The 14,326-nt window shown below is 53.2% G+C and overlaps 1 protein-coding gene across 5 annotated transcripts in view; it reads left to right on the top strand.

Moving 5' to 3' along the window:
- PIK3R6 (phosphoinositide-3-kinase regulatory subunit 6) overlaps positions 1 to 14,326 on the top strand; it is a 47,962-nt gene that overhangs the window by 32,634 nt on the left and 1,002 nt on the right. For 4 of the 5 annotated variants that reach the window (XM_070774318.1, XM_070774317.1, XM_070774319.1 and 1 more), the window contains 10 exons: positions 681 to 767; positions 1,959 to 2,382; positions 2,721 to 2,799; positions 3,468 to 3,590; positions 5,433 to 5,543; positions 7,343 to 7,433; positions 7,718 to 7,788; positions 8,281 to 8,371; positions 8,741 to 8,856; positions 13,982 to 14,094. In XM_070774318.1, coding sequence (XP_070630419.1) covers positions 681 to 767; positions 1,959 to 2,382; positions 2,721 to 2,799; positions 3,468 to 3,590; positions 5,433 to 5,543; positions 7,343 to 7,433; positions 7,718 to 7,788; positions 8,281 to 8,371; positions 8,741 to 8,856; positions 13,982 to 14,094 — 1,306 coding nt within the window. The remainder of the gene's footprint in view (positions 1 to 680; positions 768 to 1,958; positions 2,383 to 2,720; positions 2,800 to 3,467; positions 3,591 to 5,432; positions 5,544 to 7,342; positions 7,434 to 7,717; positions 7,789 to 8,280; positions 8,372 to 8,740; positions 8,857 to 13,981; positions 14,095 to 14,326) is intronic. The other variant, XM_070774320.1, reaches the window with a different exon arrangement.

Raw genomic sequence — 14,326 nt, 5'->3', positions numbered from 1 at the left:
CGTTCTGGAGGGAGCCGTGCTCTGGGGAAGTTAAACCCGAAGGCTGCCCGTTAGGTGTGCCCAGTGTGCAGCCAGTAAGGTCTGGGGAGGGAATGACTCCCAGGGCTGGAGTGTCAGGAAGCTTCTGGACGGAGGAGTGGGGATCAGCTGGCCCTGATCTCATCCCTGGATGCAGGCTTCCCACTGCACTTAGTACTTGGCCATGAGTCCGTAACATCCCCTACAGGAGCAAACGTTAATGGAGCATCTATTGCACCCAAGCTGCTAGAGAAGACCCTGAGAAATCCAGAGGCCTCTCCCCCTGGTCTGCTCGTGGACAGTGGGAAGGGCAGCGTGGTGGCAGCGGGGCTGGGGGTGGGACCGCAGTGGGAGGGGCCAACAGCGGGAGAAAGGGTTGGGAAGGATAAAGTGGGCTGGCTTGAGAAGGGTCCTACGTTTCCAGCTAGGAAGTTTGCAGGAAGCAGGAGCCGCTAGGTGTGCTTGGGTTGACCAGGGGTGTTAGCTCCGATGAGCTGATGGTGGCAGAGAGGCAGGGGAACTCAGCAAGGCCAGACATGGGAGGGAGCGGGTCTCTGCCATTTCCTCTGGGCCCCCTGACAGGGGCTGGGGGCGGGAGCGGGGCAGAGAAGACTCCCACAACCCTCTCCTCCGTGGTCTCCACAGCCTGCTCCTTCCTTCAGGTGACTCCCTCCAGGACGAGCCGCTGAGTGTCCCTCTGCCCAGCCCCCGCATCACCTTCCACCTGTGGACTGACGAGGAGCAGCTCTGTAAGTGCCTTGGACCTCCACGGGGAGCAGGCTGGAAATAATGGGGGATATGCGTGTGCGTCTGTGTGTGCATCTGTGTGTTCATGTGTGTGTCTCTCATGCTGGTGTCTTTGTGTGTCTGTGTGTGCACTGTGTATCTGTCTCTGTGTATATCTGTCATGTGTCTGTGTGTGTGTTCATGCCTGTGTGTGCCTGTGTGTGTCTTTGTGTGTCTGTGTGCATCTGTGTATGTGTCTGTGTTATCTCTGAGTGTCTGCTTGTGCATCTGTTGTGTGTGCCTGTGTGCATCTTTGTATGTCTGTTTGTGTGTGTGTGTCTGTGTTGTCTCCGTGTGTCTATGTATCTGTTGTGTGTGTCTGTGTGTGTGCTCCTTGCCCCTTGAGTTGTCTGCAGAATCTGAAAAGCATTTTCTCTGTGTCAGAGCAGCCCCGTGCATTAGCCTCTGGTCACGTGTGTCCAGAAAGTTCCACACACCATGTTGATGCCAGTAGACAGTGCATGCCCTAAGAAGGAGGCAGGCACCAAAGAAAGCTGTGGTTCCTGGAGCAGGAGGGGACCCACACTTCCGCTCCATGCTGGTGTCGGTACCCCTTCCCCACCAGGCCCTGCTCTTCTCAAGGGAGGGGGAAGTCAGAGGGGGAGGTTGTGGTGGGCAGTGCCAGGCTGGTGAACCAAATTCCAGGTCCACACAACCCTTCATGCGCTGGGTCACCCTAGACCGGCTCAGTGCCCTCAGGCCCTCAGTTTCCTCACAAGCAACAAAATGAAAGGCGATTGGAAAAGCCCGGAGGCCTCTCCAGGAGCTGATGCTCTGTTGTCTGTGTCCCAGGGAAAGCTGCAGGGGAGTAGGAGCATGGGAGGGTGCTCGTGAGCCCACCGGAAGAGGGCTCCAGAGTTCAGAGGCAGTGCGTTAGCCGATGTCTTTGCGGCAGGACTTCTCAGAACCTTTTAAGAGATGTCTTTGCAGCAGGACTTCTCAGAGCCTTTAAGATGTTTACTCGTGGTATGAGTATGTGGGGTTCTTAGTCTCTGTTTGCTACATAACCTCTGTTCCTTCTCGAAGCATCTCATGGGGCTTCTGTTCAGCTAACAAGTGTGTGGGAAACATGGAACCACCAGCCTCGTGGGTGAGGCCCACCCAGCCTGGTGTCCCCTCTCCATCCTGACAGTCCCCTTGGTCTTATGTCCCAGGGAAGGAACTGGTGCTCTTCCTACGCCCGCAAACCCAGCTGCGCCTCAGTGCAGACTTGGAGGCCTTGGATCTTCAGGGCCTCCTGCCAGACTGGGAGTTGGCCCGGGCATCCATGCTGTCCACTGACAGTGGCATCGAGCGGGACCTTCCTTTGGGGGCTGATGAGCTGCTGGCACCTGGCAGCCCCGAGGCAGAGCGAGCTGGGCTGCAGCGCAAAGGGGGCATCAAGAAGCGGGTGTGGCCCGCGGACATCGTGATGCCCGGCAGCTGGGATGGGCCCCCAGGGCTGCACCGGAGGACTGGCAGACCCAGCGGGGATGGGGAGCTGCTGCCCGGCGTCTCCCGGCTGCACACAGCACGGGTACTGGTGCTGGGGGATGACAGGATGCTGGGGCGCCTGGCCCGGGCCTACCGCAACCTCAGGTAGGGCCCCAGAGGGCGGCTGGGGACGGTCGGGACAAAGGTGGCCCTGGCCTGGGCTGATGAAGGATGGAGAAATGGGCTGGGGGAGGCCAAGACCAGGGTGGAATGGGGGGCGGTGGTACACTGTGTTCCCCCCAAACCCCACACCCAGCCACCATGGAGCACCATGCTCCCTGCTTTACTGCACCCATTCTACAGATGAGAAGGCAGAGGCTCAAGAGTAAGCAGGTCAATTGCCCAGAGTCAAAAAGATATTAAGTAACAGAGCCAGGAGGTGGAACCAAGTCTGTGGGAAGCCCAAACCCCTGCTCATGCCTGCGTTCTGCTCCCCCTGCCAGGAAGCGAGAGACCCAGAGGTTCTGCCTCACCCCCCGACTCAGCCTGCAGCTCTACTACATCCCCCTGCTGGCTCCCGAGGTGCTGGACTCGGGGGGTGGGCAGTTGGGAGAGGGGGGGACCTAGGGGAAGGGGTGGAGGGCAGGGTTGGGGGGTGAGCCCTGGGGAAGGGTTCGAGGGTATCAGGAGGAAGAACTGGGGTCAGTCTCCCTTAGGATGCGGAGCTGGGCAAGACCTGGAGGGCTTCTGTCCCAGAAGCCACAGACATAGGCCCTAGGGGTGGCAGAGATGCCTTTTCACTGTGGCAGCCTGCCCATGATCCCACAATACCATGGCTGATGCTCAAACAGGAGGGCCTCTCTTACACACACACACACATACACACACACCCCCCTACCCCTTCCTGGGGGGAGATGAAGCCACACTGGCAATATTTCCTTTCTATCACCCACTCTGCTTCTGACAGGGGATCCTTAAATTCAAGGCACTGCTTGTCTCTCCCCTTTAAGGCTAATGACCATTTTTCAGTGTCCCTGGCAGACATCCTTGGGAAGGGGGGTTCCAGCTTCACCTCAGGTATGAGACCCGTCTTCACATGGTGCAGAAATCCAGGCCCCAAGAGCTTGAATAATTTGACCCATTCCCAAAGCTAGTTTGTCTAGGACCGGCACGTGGGGACCCGCCCCCCACTGAGCAGGAAGAAAGTGCCAGAGAGGCCCTGACCCACCGCCCTGTCCCCTTATTCGCAGACGTCTGCGGCATCCAGGCGTTCGGAGCTGGGAGAGCTGGCCGCGTTCCTGGGCCGCGCGGACCCATGGTACGAGGGCATCGTCAACAGCCTGTGCCCCACCATCCACAAGCTGGCAGAGATGGTAGGGGATGAGGGGTAGTGGTGGAGGTGGGGGCGTTTTCTTGAATTTCGACCTCAAGAGTCAGCCCCAAGGGGCCCCACGAGGGATAAGGCAGAAGAGGGGCCCTAAGGAGCTAGTGGCTAGAATTTACTCTGTACCAGGCACCTTCCTGTTTGGACAGGCCCACTGTGTGGAGAGGACAAGGGAAACATTCTTTATTCGTTATTAAAGGGTGTGGGCCAATGATATGCTTCTCATTGGAAACTTGTGAGTTTCCTGGGCCGCTTTGCAACGGTTGCGACAGTTAGCGGTCCTGAGCACGGCTCCGCGCCAGGCACTGTTGTAAGCGCTCCCACCTGCAGCCCTACCAGCTGGGTACGCGTGTCTGTCTACTGGTGCTGTCGTCATTTTACAGATCAAGCAGCGGAGGCACAAAGAGATTAGGTCTCTTGCCCAGAGTCACAGGATGAGTCCCACTCGGAATAAGGCAGCTTCATTCCAAAGCATGGTCTCTGAGCCACAAGCCATCGCGCTGTCCCCAGCCCCAGGCAGTGGTGAGGACAGGCAGGGAAGGGGCTCATCTTTCACTGATTTGAAAGGCCTTCTTCTGTCATATGTGCAACAGACATGTTTTACCCACTTTTTTCATTTCAGTCTTGTCAGAAGTGGAGTTTGTTTTGACCTACAGAATTTCAAATATGTTTATCCTTTATGGTTTCTGCCTTTGCAGCCATGCTTTGAAAGACCTTCTCCATTCCAAGATTAAATTCACTGATAATTTACTCTAACACTTTTAGCATCTATTTTTTTACATTTAGATAAACTGTCTGCAATTAATTTCATTATGTAATTTTATTTTTTCCAAGTGTTTAGGCTATTGTTGTAAAGCTATTTATTGGGTATACTATCAGCTTGAAATGCCACTTTTGTCATTTATTAAAATTCTTACATATGCTGGAGTTTATTCTTTCTCAGTGATCTGTTCATTTCTGTATAAATTTGCACTTTTATATTTTCGTATCTGGCATGATACATTCACCCCATTATTCCTCTTTTGCAAAACTTTTCAGACTATGTTTATTTATCTTTCCATATAAATTTTAGAATTCCATTGTTGAGTTTATTTGTTTTTGGATTTTTCTTTTCTTTTCTTTTGCCACACTGCAAGGCATTGGGATCTTAGTTCCCCAACCAGGAATTGAACCCACGCCCCCGGCAGTGGAAGCACAGAGTCCTAGTCACTGGACAGCCAGGGAATGCCTGTCAAGTTTTATTTTTAATCCCATTGAGATTTTGATTGAATTTTGGAGAATGAACTTCTTTAGCACATTAAGTTACCCTCTGGGGGTGTGGTATAACTCTTCACTTCTTAAAGTCTTTATTTCCCTCAGGATTGGTGTTCCGTTTTAATCTGTATTATTTTTTTTAGATTCCACATGTAAGTAACATCATATGATATTTGTCTTTGTCTGACATACTTCCTTTAGTGTGATAATCTCTAGGTCCATCCATGTTGTTGTCAGTGGCATCATTTCATCCTTCTTTGTGGCTGAGTAATATTCCATTGTATACATGTGCCACATCTGCTTTATCCATTCATCTGTTGATGGACATTTAGGTTGCTTCCATGTCTTGACTATTGTAAATAGTGCTGTTATGAACACTGGGGTGCTGGATGGACCCTTTTGATTAAGGGTAGAAATCAGCTGGCAGGAAAGGCTTGGACAGCGCTGAAGAAACAGCGAGGTTAGTGCAGGGCAGGGAGCACGAGGGGGTTTTGGAATTTCTCTGTTAAGAAAGTGGCAGGTCCCACAGCAGTGTGGAGGGGGCTGGCTGAAGACAGTCTCCCTCCCTCCCTCACAGCCTCTCTCCCTGGACACATCCCAGACCGTAGACCCCTTCATCCTGGATGCCATCACCTACTATGTTCGCATGGGCACCCAGCCCGTCTATTTCCAGATCTACACGGTCAAGGTAAGCTTCCCACCTGGGGCTCCAGTGAGACCATGGCAGCCTGTTGGACTCCAGGACCCCTGGCCCCGGGGAAACGGGGGACCAGGATGCAAGTCATAAACTCATCCAGACATTCTTTTTTTTTCCCTATATTTATATATTTATTTTATTTCTTTGGCCATGTCGGGTCTTCCTTGCTGCACACAGGATCTTTCGTTGCAGTTCACAGACCCTCTAAGTTGTGGCCCGTGGGCTTAGTTGCTCCTCGGCATGTGGGATCTTAGTTTCCCGACCAGGGAACGAACCCGTGTCCTCTGCATTGCAAGATGGGTTCTTAACCACTGGACCACAGAGAAGTCCCCCATCCAGACATTCTTGGCTGTTAACTTTATATTCTTCCTCTCCGGATAAGTAAGATAATCATTAACTTCTAACACCTCAAGTTCATGCGGAAGGACTCTCTGTCCTTCCATCCTCCCCATCATCCTTGCCAACCTCACCTCTTGCAGCAACTGCCCTCACCTCTGCTCTGCTCACCCCATTACACAATCAAGTGCTTCTCCTGGGTGTTCCTGCGATGCTCTGGGCCACACTCTGGCACCTCACTGCCACTTTGTCATGTACCTGCAGATGCCAGTGCCGCCCCACCAAGACTCTGAGTCCCCTGAGATGAGACTATACTTTGTTCATCTTGAGTCTCCTGCTAGTAGCACAGTAAAGTGTGTGTGTTTGTGTGTGTATCAGAGGATGCGTCAGTGTGGGACTGGCTGTGTGCAGTGGGTATAGAGTTAGAGGCAGTGTGAGGTACTGAGAAGTTCATGGCTCACCTCCGGGTACCTCTGCATGCTCACTGTATGATCACAGCTACCTTCACCTCCCTGACATTGATTCTCCCCACCTTTTTTTTTTACTATTTATTTTTATTTATTGGCTGCATTGGCTTGTGGCACACGGGCTCTCCACTTGCACCTCCAGAGCATACAGGCTTAGTTACTATGAGGCATGTGGGATCTTGGTTCCCTGACCAGGAATTGAACTCATGTCCCCTGCCCTGCAAGGTGGACTCTTAACCCCTGGACCACCAGGGAAGTCTCCCTCCCCACTTCTTAAAAAAATTAATTAACTTATTTATTTATAGGCTGTGCTGGGTCTTTGTAGCTGTGCTGGCTTTTCTTGAGCTGCAGTGATCTCTAGCTGCCGTTTGCAGGCACCTCACCATGGTGGCTTCTCTTTTTGCAGAGCACAGGCTCTAGGATGCATGGGCTCAATAGTGATGGCTCGTGGGCTCTAGAGCTCAGGCTCAGTAGTTGTGGCACACAGGCTTAGTTGCTCTGTGGCATGTGGGATCTTCCCAGACCAGGGATCAAACCTATGTCTTTGGCATTGGCAGGCAAATTCTTTACCACTGAGCCACCAGGGAAGCCCCATTTTCCCCATCTTTAAAATGGGGAAAGTAATCTTCATCACAGGGTTTTTGTGAGAATTCAAATGAGTAGAAAAATATATTAAACGATTGATGGGGGAAGATGATGGCAAGGCGGTCGGCACATGGAAGATTCCAGGACAGTGGTGGGAGGACCAAAATCCCACATCCTGGGACTTCCCTGCTGGTCCAGTGGTTAAGACTCCACTCAGGGGGCCTGAGTTCGATCCCTGGTCAGGGAACTAGATCCCACATGCTGCAACTAAGACCCAGTGCAGCCAAATAAATAATAAGTAAATATTTTAAAAACATCCTGGGCTGTGGGGGTTACTGGGAGCTGCCCCTGGCAGGGACGACCTCCCCCAGCCTCCCTGCCCCCCCGCCAACCTCCCTCCAGATCTTCTCTGGTGATCTGAGCCAAGACCCTGCCGAGGACATTTTCCTCACCGAGCTCAAGGTCAAGATCCAAGACTCCAAGTTCCCCAAAGGTGAGCATCTGTCTCCCCTTTCCCAAAGCTCAGCTGACTCAGCTTCCTCAAGGCCCACTTCCAGAAAGTCCTCCCACCTCTCACAGCCCCATCCCACCCCTTCCTTCCCACCACTGCTGAATACCAGGGTGCCCTGTCCCCTGCAGGCTTTCCCAGCCCTAAGGGCAGCCTGGCCCCCCCTGAGATGCAGCTTTTCCGCTCTGGAACAGATGTGGCTTCACCTAGGCCTCAATGAGGGAGGGATGGGGCCTCCCACCTTCATTCAGCCTCTTCTCTTCCCACAGATAGTTTTTCACCCCGGAGGAGGGGCGTGGCCGAGGGTCCAGGGGCTGAGCTCTCCATCTGCTACCAGAAGGTCAGTGGGTGTGGCGCCGTCAGGAGGTGGCCGGAGGTACCGCTGGAGGGGGGCAGGTGTCAGGGACATGGTGGGGGTCGGGGAGCGTGGAGCAGACAGAGGGACCTTCTGCCCTTCCCTTGACACAGCCCCCAGTTTCCCTACCTCCAGAGCATTTTGCAGGGATGGGCGGGTTATGACTGGCCTTACATATGGACGAGGAGGCCATCTGATGTAAGGAACAGGGCGCTATCCCTTTGTTCAAAAATACCTTCCTCCCTAGCTGACCAGATGCATCGGAGTACAGTCCTCAGTCTGGAGGGCGGAACGTGCTCCCAGGACTGAGTGCTCTGAGCCTTCGTCCTCTGGTTCCTTACTGGACGTTAGCTTAACCAGGGCTCAGGGCAGTGGTGGGAAGCGGAGAAGGAGGGGTGGGGAGACAAGCAGACTGTTGATGTGGGGATGTGTGCCCTGTCCTGAGGACCCCTTCTGTCCCTGCGTCCCCCTCCACAGGCCCTGCTCAGCCACCGGACCCGGGAGGTCACCGTCTCCCTGCGGGCCACCGGGCTGGTCCTGAAGACCCTTCCAGCCAGTGACACTGAAGGTGAGGAGCTGGGCAAGCAGGGAAGCTGGGGCGGGAGGAGGAAAGAGGGTGGAGGGCCAGAGATGGAGGGAGCGGGAGAAGGCAGCCTCCCTCCCCATCTCTGGGAGAGCAGGAAGATGGCCCAGCTCCCACTCATGCCGGGCCCAGGGCTGGGCACCAGGCTGCCTGGTGAGGCCCAGCCCGGCCCTCAGGTGGGTCACCATCAAGCAGCCCAGGGTGACGCTCCCCTGCCTGAGCAGGTACGAGAAGGGGTTAAAACAGGAAGGGGCGGTGGTCACAGTGGGTTCGTGTCCTTCTTAGGAAATAGCATCCCCAGCTGCCCTCCTTCCCTGGAGGCCCATTCACAGCCCCGCATCTCACCCTTCCCAGTTTCAGGGCCCACCCTCTGCACCCCTACTGCTGCGCCCGACACAGACCACATGTGCCTGAAAGTTAGTGTGACAGAGATTGTGAAGACCTCCAACTTGGCGGGAAGGTCCTTCTCTGTAAGTCCTGGGGAGGACAGGAGCTGGGGAGATTCACACAGGGTAGGGTGAATCAGAGAAGAGAGCCTGGGGAGGGTGTGCAGAGAAGAGGGAGTGAACCCCGAGCCTTTGTGAGCCCCTGCTGTTGGAGCCAGTCTTCCTGTTGGGAAGAATCTGATTTCCAGTCTGTTTGAAATATTGAGCACCCACTAGCCCTCTTCCAGGGCCCTGGAAGAGGTAAGGCCCCACCCCCACCTCCACCTGGACCATCGGAGGACCTGAGATGTACATAGATAACTACAAAATGCACCCAAGTACTGTATGCCCTGCTCACAGCAGCCAAAACAGCAATGGCCCAGCCCTTGTGTTTGTTCGTTTGTTTGTGGCTGCATTGGGTCTTCATTGCTGTGCTTGGGCTTTCTCTAGTTGCAGCGAGCAAGGGCTATTCTTCCTTGTGGTGCTTGGGCTTCTCACTGTAGTGGCTTCTCTTGTCACAGAGCACAGGCTGTAGGGCACGTGGGCTCAGTAATTGTGACCCACGGGCTTCGTTGCTCCGTGGAATGTGGAATCCTTCCGGACCAGGGATCAAACCAGTGTCCCCTGAATTGGCTGACGGATTCTTAGTGACTGCAGCATCTGAGAAGTTCCGGCAATGGCCCCAGCCTTTGACCAAATAAAACCATCCCATGGCCCTACCACCGCCCTTTGCCCTTTGTTCTTATTGATACTCATAGAAATACAGACGTAGGACCTGCCCATTTTCTCCATATCTGATGGCCACTCTGGATGTCACTGCCCTACTCAGTTGGGCTTGGAGTACATGATTACACCTGAACCGTGTTGTCAGAAAGCCTGGACTCCCCCCTCACCCAGGCAGATACTCCCTTTAGGTCAAGCTGCCTAGGAGGTCTGATGCCTGAGTGTCTTGAGTACTTCTGTGACATCCTGCATCCCTGCAGGTCAGGATGTCTTATCACCTCCCACCTCATCCTAGCCCTGGGCATAACTCGACCCTTTCCTCTGGACTCTTCCTAAATCACCTCCTTAAATAGATAGTGTTCTCGCTTTGGTCCATGACCCACTTCATTTCTTAGCTCCTGGGCTATCAAAGCTATGTCCGTGGCTTTAGTCCAAGTTGTTCAGGACACCCACATCTTTATCTCCTGCTCTGACATTCACCCCTGAGTGTCTGACCCCTAAATTAGCATGAGCTGGGTGTCCCACAACACCCCAAACTCAAGATACTCAAAACCAAAGCCAGAGCTTTCCAGTAGTGGAGTTCTCTAGAGCCAGACTGCCTAGACTCAGATCTTGGGGCTCTCATTTACCAGCTATGTGACTTTAGGCAAGTGTCTCCAGTTTTCTGTGCCTCAGTCTCACTGTCTGGAAAATGGGGATAGTAATGGTAGCTACCTTATCTGGTTGTTGTGAGGACTGAATGATGGTGACATGTAAAGGTTCAAGAAGAGCACTTATCCAAGTCAGAGCTATATATGTGGTATGGTATTGTTTAGTCGCTCAGTCATGTCAGACTCATTGCAGTCCCATGGACTCTGACCTGCCAGGCTCCTCTGACCATGGGATTTCCCAGGCAAGAATACTTGAGTGGGTTGCCATTTCCTTCTCCAGGGTATCTTCTCAACCCAGGGATCGAACCAGTGTCTCTTACATCTCCTGCACTGGCAGGTGGATTCTTTACCACTGAGCCATCTGGGAAGTCCCATATATGTGTTAGAGGCTGTTGTTATTTCATGCCCTCCTCCACTGTGTCCATCTCCTGTCCAGTGAGGCCATCGTTAACCAGTCACCTTTCCCAGAAACCTGGGAGTCAGCTCAGACGCCTCCTCTTCCTTACTTCCCTTTGTCTGCCAGTGTTCTCTCTCAAACGTTCTCATACGTCTCCCTTCTTCATCCTCCTCCTGGTCCAGCGAGGTTGACCAGCTGTCCCAGTTTGCCTGGGACTGGAAGGTCTCCTAGGACCTGGGGTTCTTGGTGCCAAAACTAGGGAAAGTTCTAAGCAAACTGGAGCAAACTGGTCATTCTTGGGCCAGATTTTTCATCCACCTCCTTCTGGACAAACTCAACAGCCCCCCGTTGTCACACCAGTGCTCCTTCAGTCCACCCTCCACACTTCTGCCCGTGTGCTCTTTCTAAAACAGACACATCACTCTGTGCTTAAAACCCCTTGATCATCTTCCTCTCTCCAGGCAGAAGGGTGGAAGAACTTCAGTGTTGCATAGCTTGGTTCCTCTTCCTCTCCATTTGCAACCCCAGCCAGCCCTGCACGCCCTTGACACTGGGTTATCTGTGATACCAAACCAAACCTGGGTCCTCTCGCCCAGGTGCAGTAAAGCCAGTCTACTGATGCTGGGTTGTGGTGAAGAGAAGTGTAGCTTTTATTGCAGGTGCCAAACAAGGAGTCCAGGGCAGCTGATGCTCAAAACCACCGACCTCCCCAAGGAGTTTCAGCAAAGCACTTTTAAAAGCCAGATGAGGGAGGCCTGTCCTAGGCTATGTGATCAGTTGGTATACAATTCTATGATTGGTTGATGGCAAGGGAACAGAGTGATGTCATAGGCATTAACACCATCAATCCTTAGGTGCCAGTGGGTCTGAGGGCTACCTGCTCATGATTATGTAATTAATAATTATCATGTAGTTAATTTCTTCCATTGGTGGTGGTTTTAGCATCTGTAATAAAACAACTCAGGAAATGTGCATCAAATACTGTGATCTAGGTACTTCAGAGAGGAGCTGAAGCATAGGATATGGGGGAGGGGCCTGTTACCGGGAAGCCCCCATAGCACCCCGCTCAGTTACATTTGGAAGTGTGCTGGCCGTCCTTCCTCTGCGCCTCACTTGGCCTGAAACCCCGTTCCTCCCTTTCTCTTCCCTGTCCTCCTTTAATGACCTCTGTTTCTCTTTCAAGATTAAACTCAGGTGTCATCTCCCCCAGGAGGCCCTTCCCTGCACATCCTCCACCCCCCTCCCTGGAGAGCTATGGCCCCACGTCTGTGCCCGCTGCCACCCTCCCCCGCCCCAAACCCTGGGGACATGGCCATGGCAGCATTTGCAAAACTATCAGTGATGTGATCTCAAGGTCTCAGTAGGGCTCAGGCCCTTCTCCATCCTCCCATCATTCAGCGTGGGAACAGCTCACAGCAGGAGCTCTCCAGATGTCTCCTGATCTTCTCATCCAGCCTCCACCTCTGCAGGATCTCACCCCTAACCAGAGCTCCCTTTTTCTGGGGCAGCCTATGCCCTGGAGGAGCCCTCTATGGGCTGAGAGCTCTGTACTGAGCTGAGATTTCCAGACAGGATGCTCTGTGTTTGAGCTTCGAGCTCCAGGGTGGACCTATTTCCTTTTCATGTATTTCCTCTTTCAAAGTCAGTTCCTTACAACAGTTTCTATTTTGAATGACCTCTTTAAATAACCTGGTTGTGGGAATTTTGAAAATCTAAACACCCCAGTGAGTTCCCTTTTACCTACAAGGTAGTTGCTAATAGTAACATATTTTTGTTCTCAATAGATGAGAAACAAAAAGCACAGAGAGATTAAGAATCAAGTCCAAGGTCACACAACTAATAAGTAGCAGACCCAGGATAGGAACCCGGGTGCTCTGGGTGTGGAGTCTCTGCTTTGACTCTCTTCCTGGGAGATTCTTGCACACCCTGCCCAGAGACTTCTGGCAGCCAACCCTCCCAGTCCACAAAAGTCCAGCAGAAATGCCCGGATGTGCTTGACCTCCCCAGGTTTAGTCTCTGTTTGCATGCATATATGCCCAGTCACGTCTGACTCTTTGCAACCCTAAGGACTGTAGCCCCCCAGGCTCCTCTCTCCTTGGGATTTTCCAGGCAAGAATACTGGAGTGGGTTGGGTTGCCATTTCCTCCTCCAGGGGATCTTCCCGACCCTGGGACTGAACTTGCATCTCCTTCATCTCCTGCACTGGCAGGCAGATTCTTACCACTAGGTCACCTGGGAAGCCCTTCGGCACGGTTGTGAAAGTGAAAGTCACTCAGTTGTGTCTGACTCTTTGTGACCCCATGGACTATACAGTCCCTGGAATTCTCCAGGCAAGAATACTGGAGTGGGTAGCCTTTGCCCTTCTCTAGGGGATCTTCCCAACCCAGGAATCGAACCAGGGTCTCCTGCATTGCAGGTAGATTCTTTACCAACTGAGCCATCAGGGAAGCAGTTCCCTGCAATTTGACAGCAGGAAGATGGATCAGCCCTGCCTACAGTGGTGACCTTATAAAAAATGCCCAGGCTTGGGTTGGACTCCAGACCACTTAGATCAGAATCTAACTTTATGTTTGGGAAAGGCGGATCTATGCTTGAAAGAGGTGGAGACTAAGGCTCTAGAAACTAGTGCTCTGTGGTGGTGGATCACCCAAAGCTTCTGTCCACATGTGGAAGTGGCCAGTGACCAGAAGGGCCCTAAGAGCCCCATTTGGAACCCAAGATGCTCCACCTTCTCTGTCCAGGGGGAGGGGCCTCTCAGGAGCAGCAACCCCCTGCACCCCCTCCGTGCTCCCCAGGCCACAGGTTGGAGGGCTGCCTCAGGGCTGTTTTCCTTTGGTCCTGGGTGCATTTTGAAGAACCCACAGGGCTTTGGGTTTGGAAGGCGGGGTTTCCTCCACCACTACCCAGGTTTCCCAAGCAGGGGATGGATCCCTCCTGCCTGTCACTGGTCCTCTGGTACAAACTGATACAGGCCTGGTCTGACTCACAGGGGTAAGTTGCCACTTTCTAGACCTTCTGTCTCTGCCCCAGGGAAATGATCTTGTATGCAATCCAACTAATAACTGGGGTCAGGGCTTATAAAAACCTGGACATATCCCCCAATTCCACACATAACACGCCTGTCATATAGGAGGTGCTCAGGTCACTGGAGTATCTGGCAGGGTCCACCCGCAGCATCCCAAGTTGTTTTTTAAATTAAGGACAACAGGTTGGAAAAAAGAACTGCACAAATGATGGGCAAGTCAAGGGCCAGGGCAGCCTAGAAGCACTTCCTGCGGGGCTGTCACTGCTCAAGAGTCACTTGCAGAAAGAGAGGCAGGGGCCCCCATGAACTGGGCAGGAGGTGTTGGCTGGGCCGTCTGTTACCAAGGTGACGCTCCCTGAGCTGTTTCTGTTGCAGGTGGTGACAAACACCTTCCGGACAGCCAACATCCAGATCCAGAGCCAGGACCGGAGGCTGCTGACCCTGTTGCTGGACAAGGACAGCTGCCGCACGTACAAGGATGTGGTCAGGTGAGGTTGGGCTCCATGGCAGCCAGCCCCTCCCCCTCCTGCCTCGAGCCCTGAACATCTTGAAGGGGGTTTGGATCCTGTGCCAGGCAGCTGTCCCTGATGGGTATGGACTCAGGTGATAACTTAAATCCAGGCAAAAGAGCACTTGAGTGGCTGAAGGTGGGCAGCAGCTGAGATTATACTGTCCTAAATCTCCTCTACAGACGCTCAGCCTGCAGCCCTTGACCCATCC

Source organism: Bos indicus, chromosome 19 (assembly GCF_029378745.1).
Source record: "Bos indicus isolate NIAB-ARS_2022 breed Sahiwal x Tharparkar chromosome 19, NIAB-ARS_B.indTharparkar_mat_pri_1.0, whole genome shotgun sequence".
NCBI lineage: Eukaryota > Metazoa > Chordata > Mammalia > Artiodactyla > Bovidae > Bos > Bos indicus.
The sequence above is the reverse complement of the archived record's forward strand: the minus strand, read 5'-3'. Positions and strand labels throughout refer to the sequence as shown.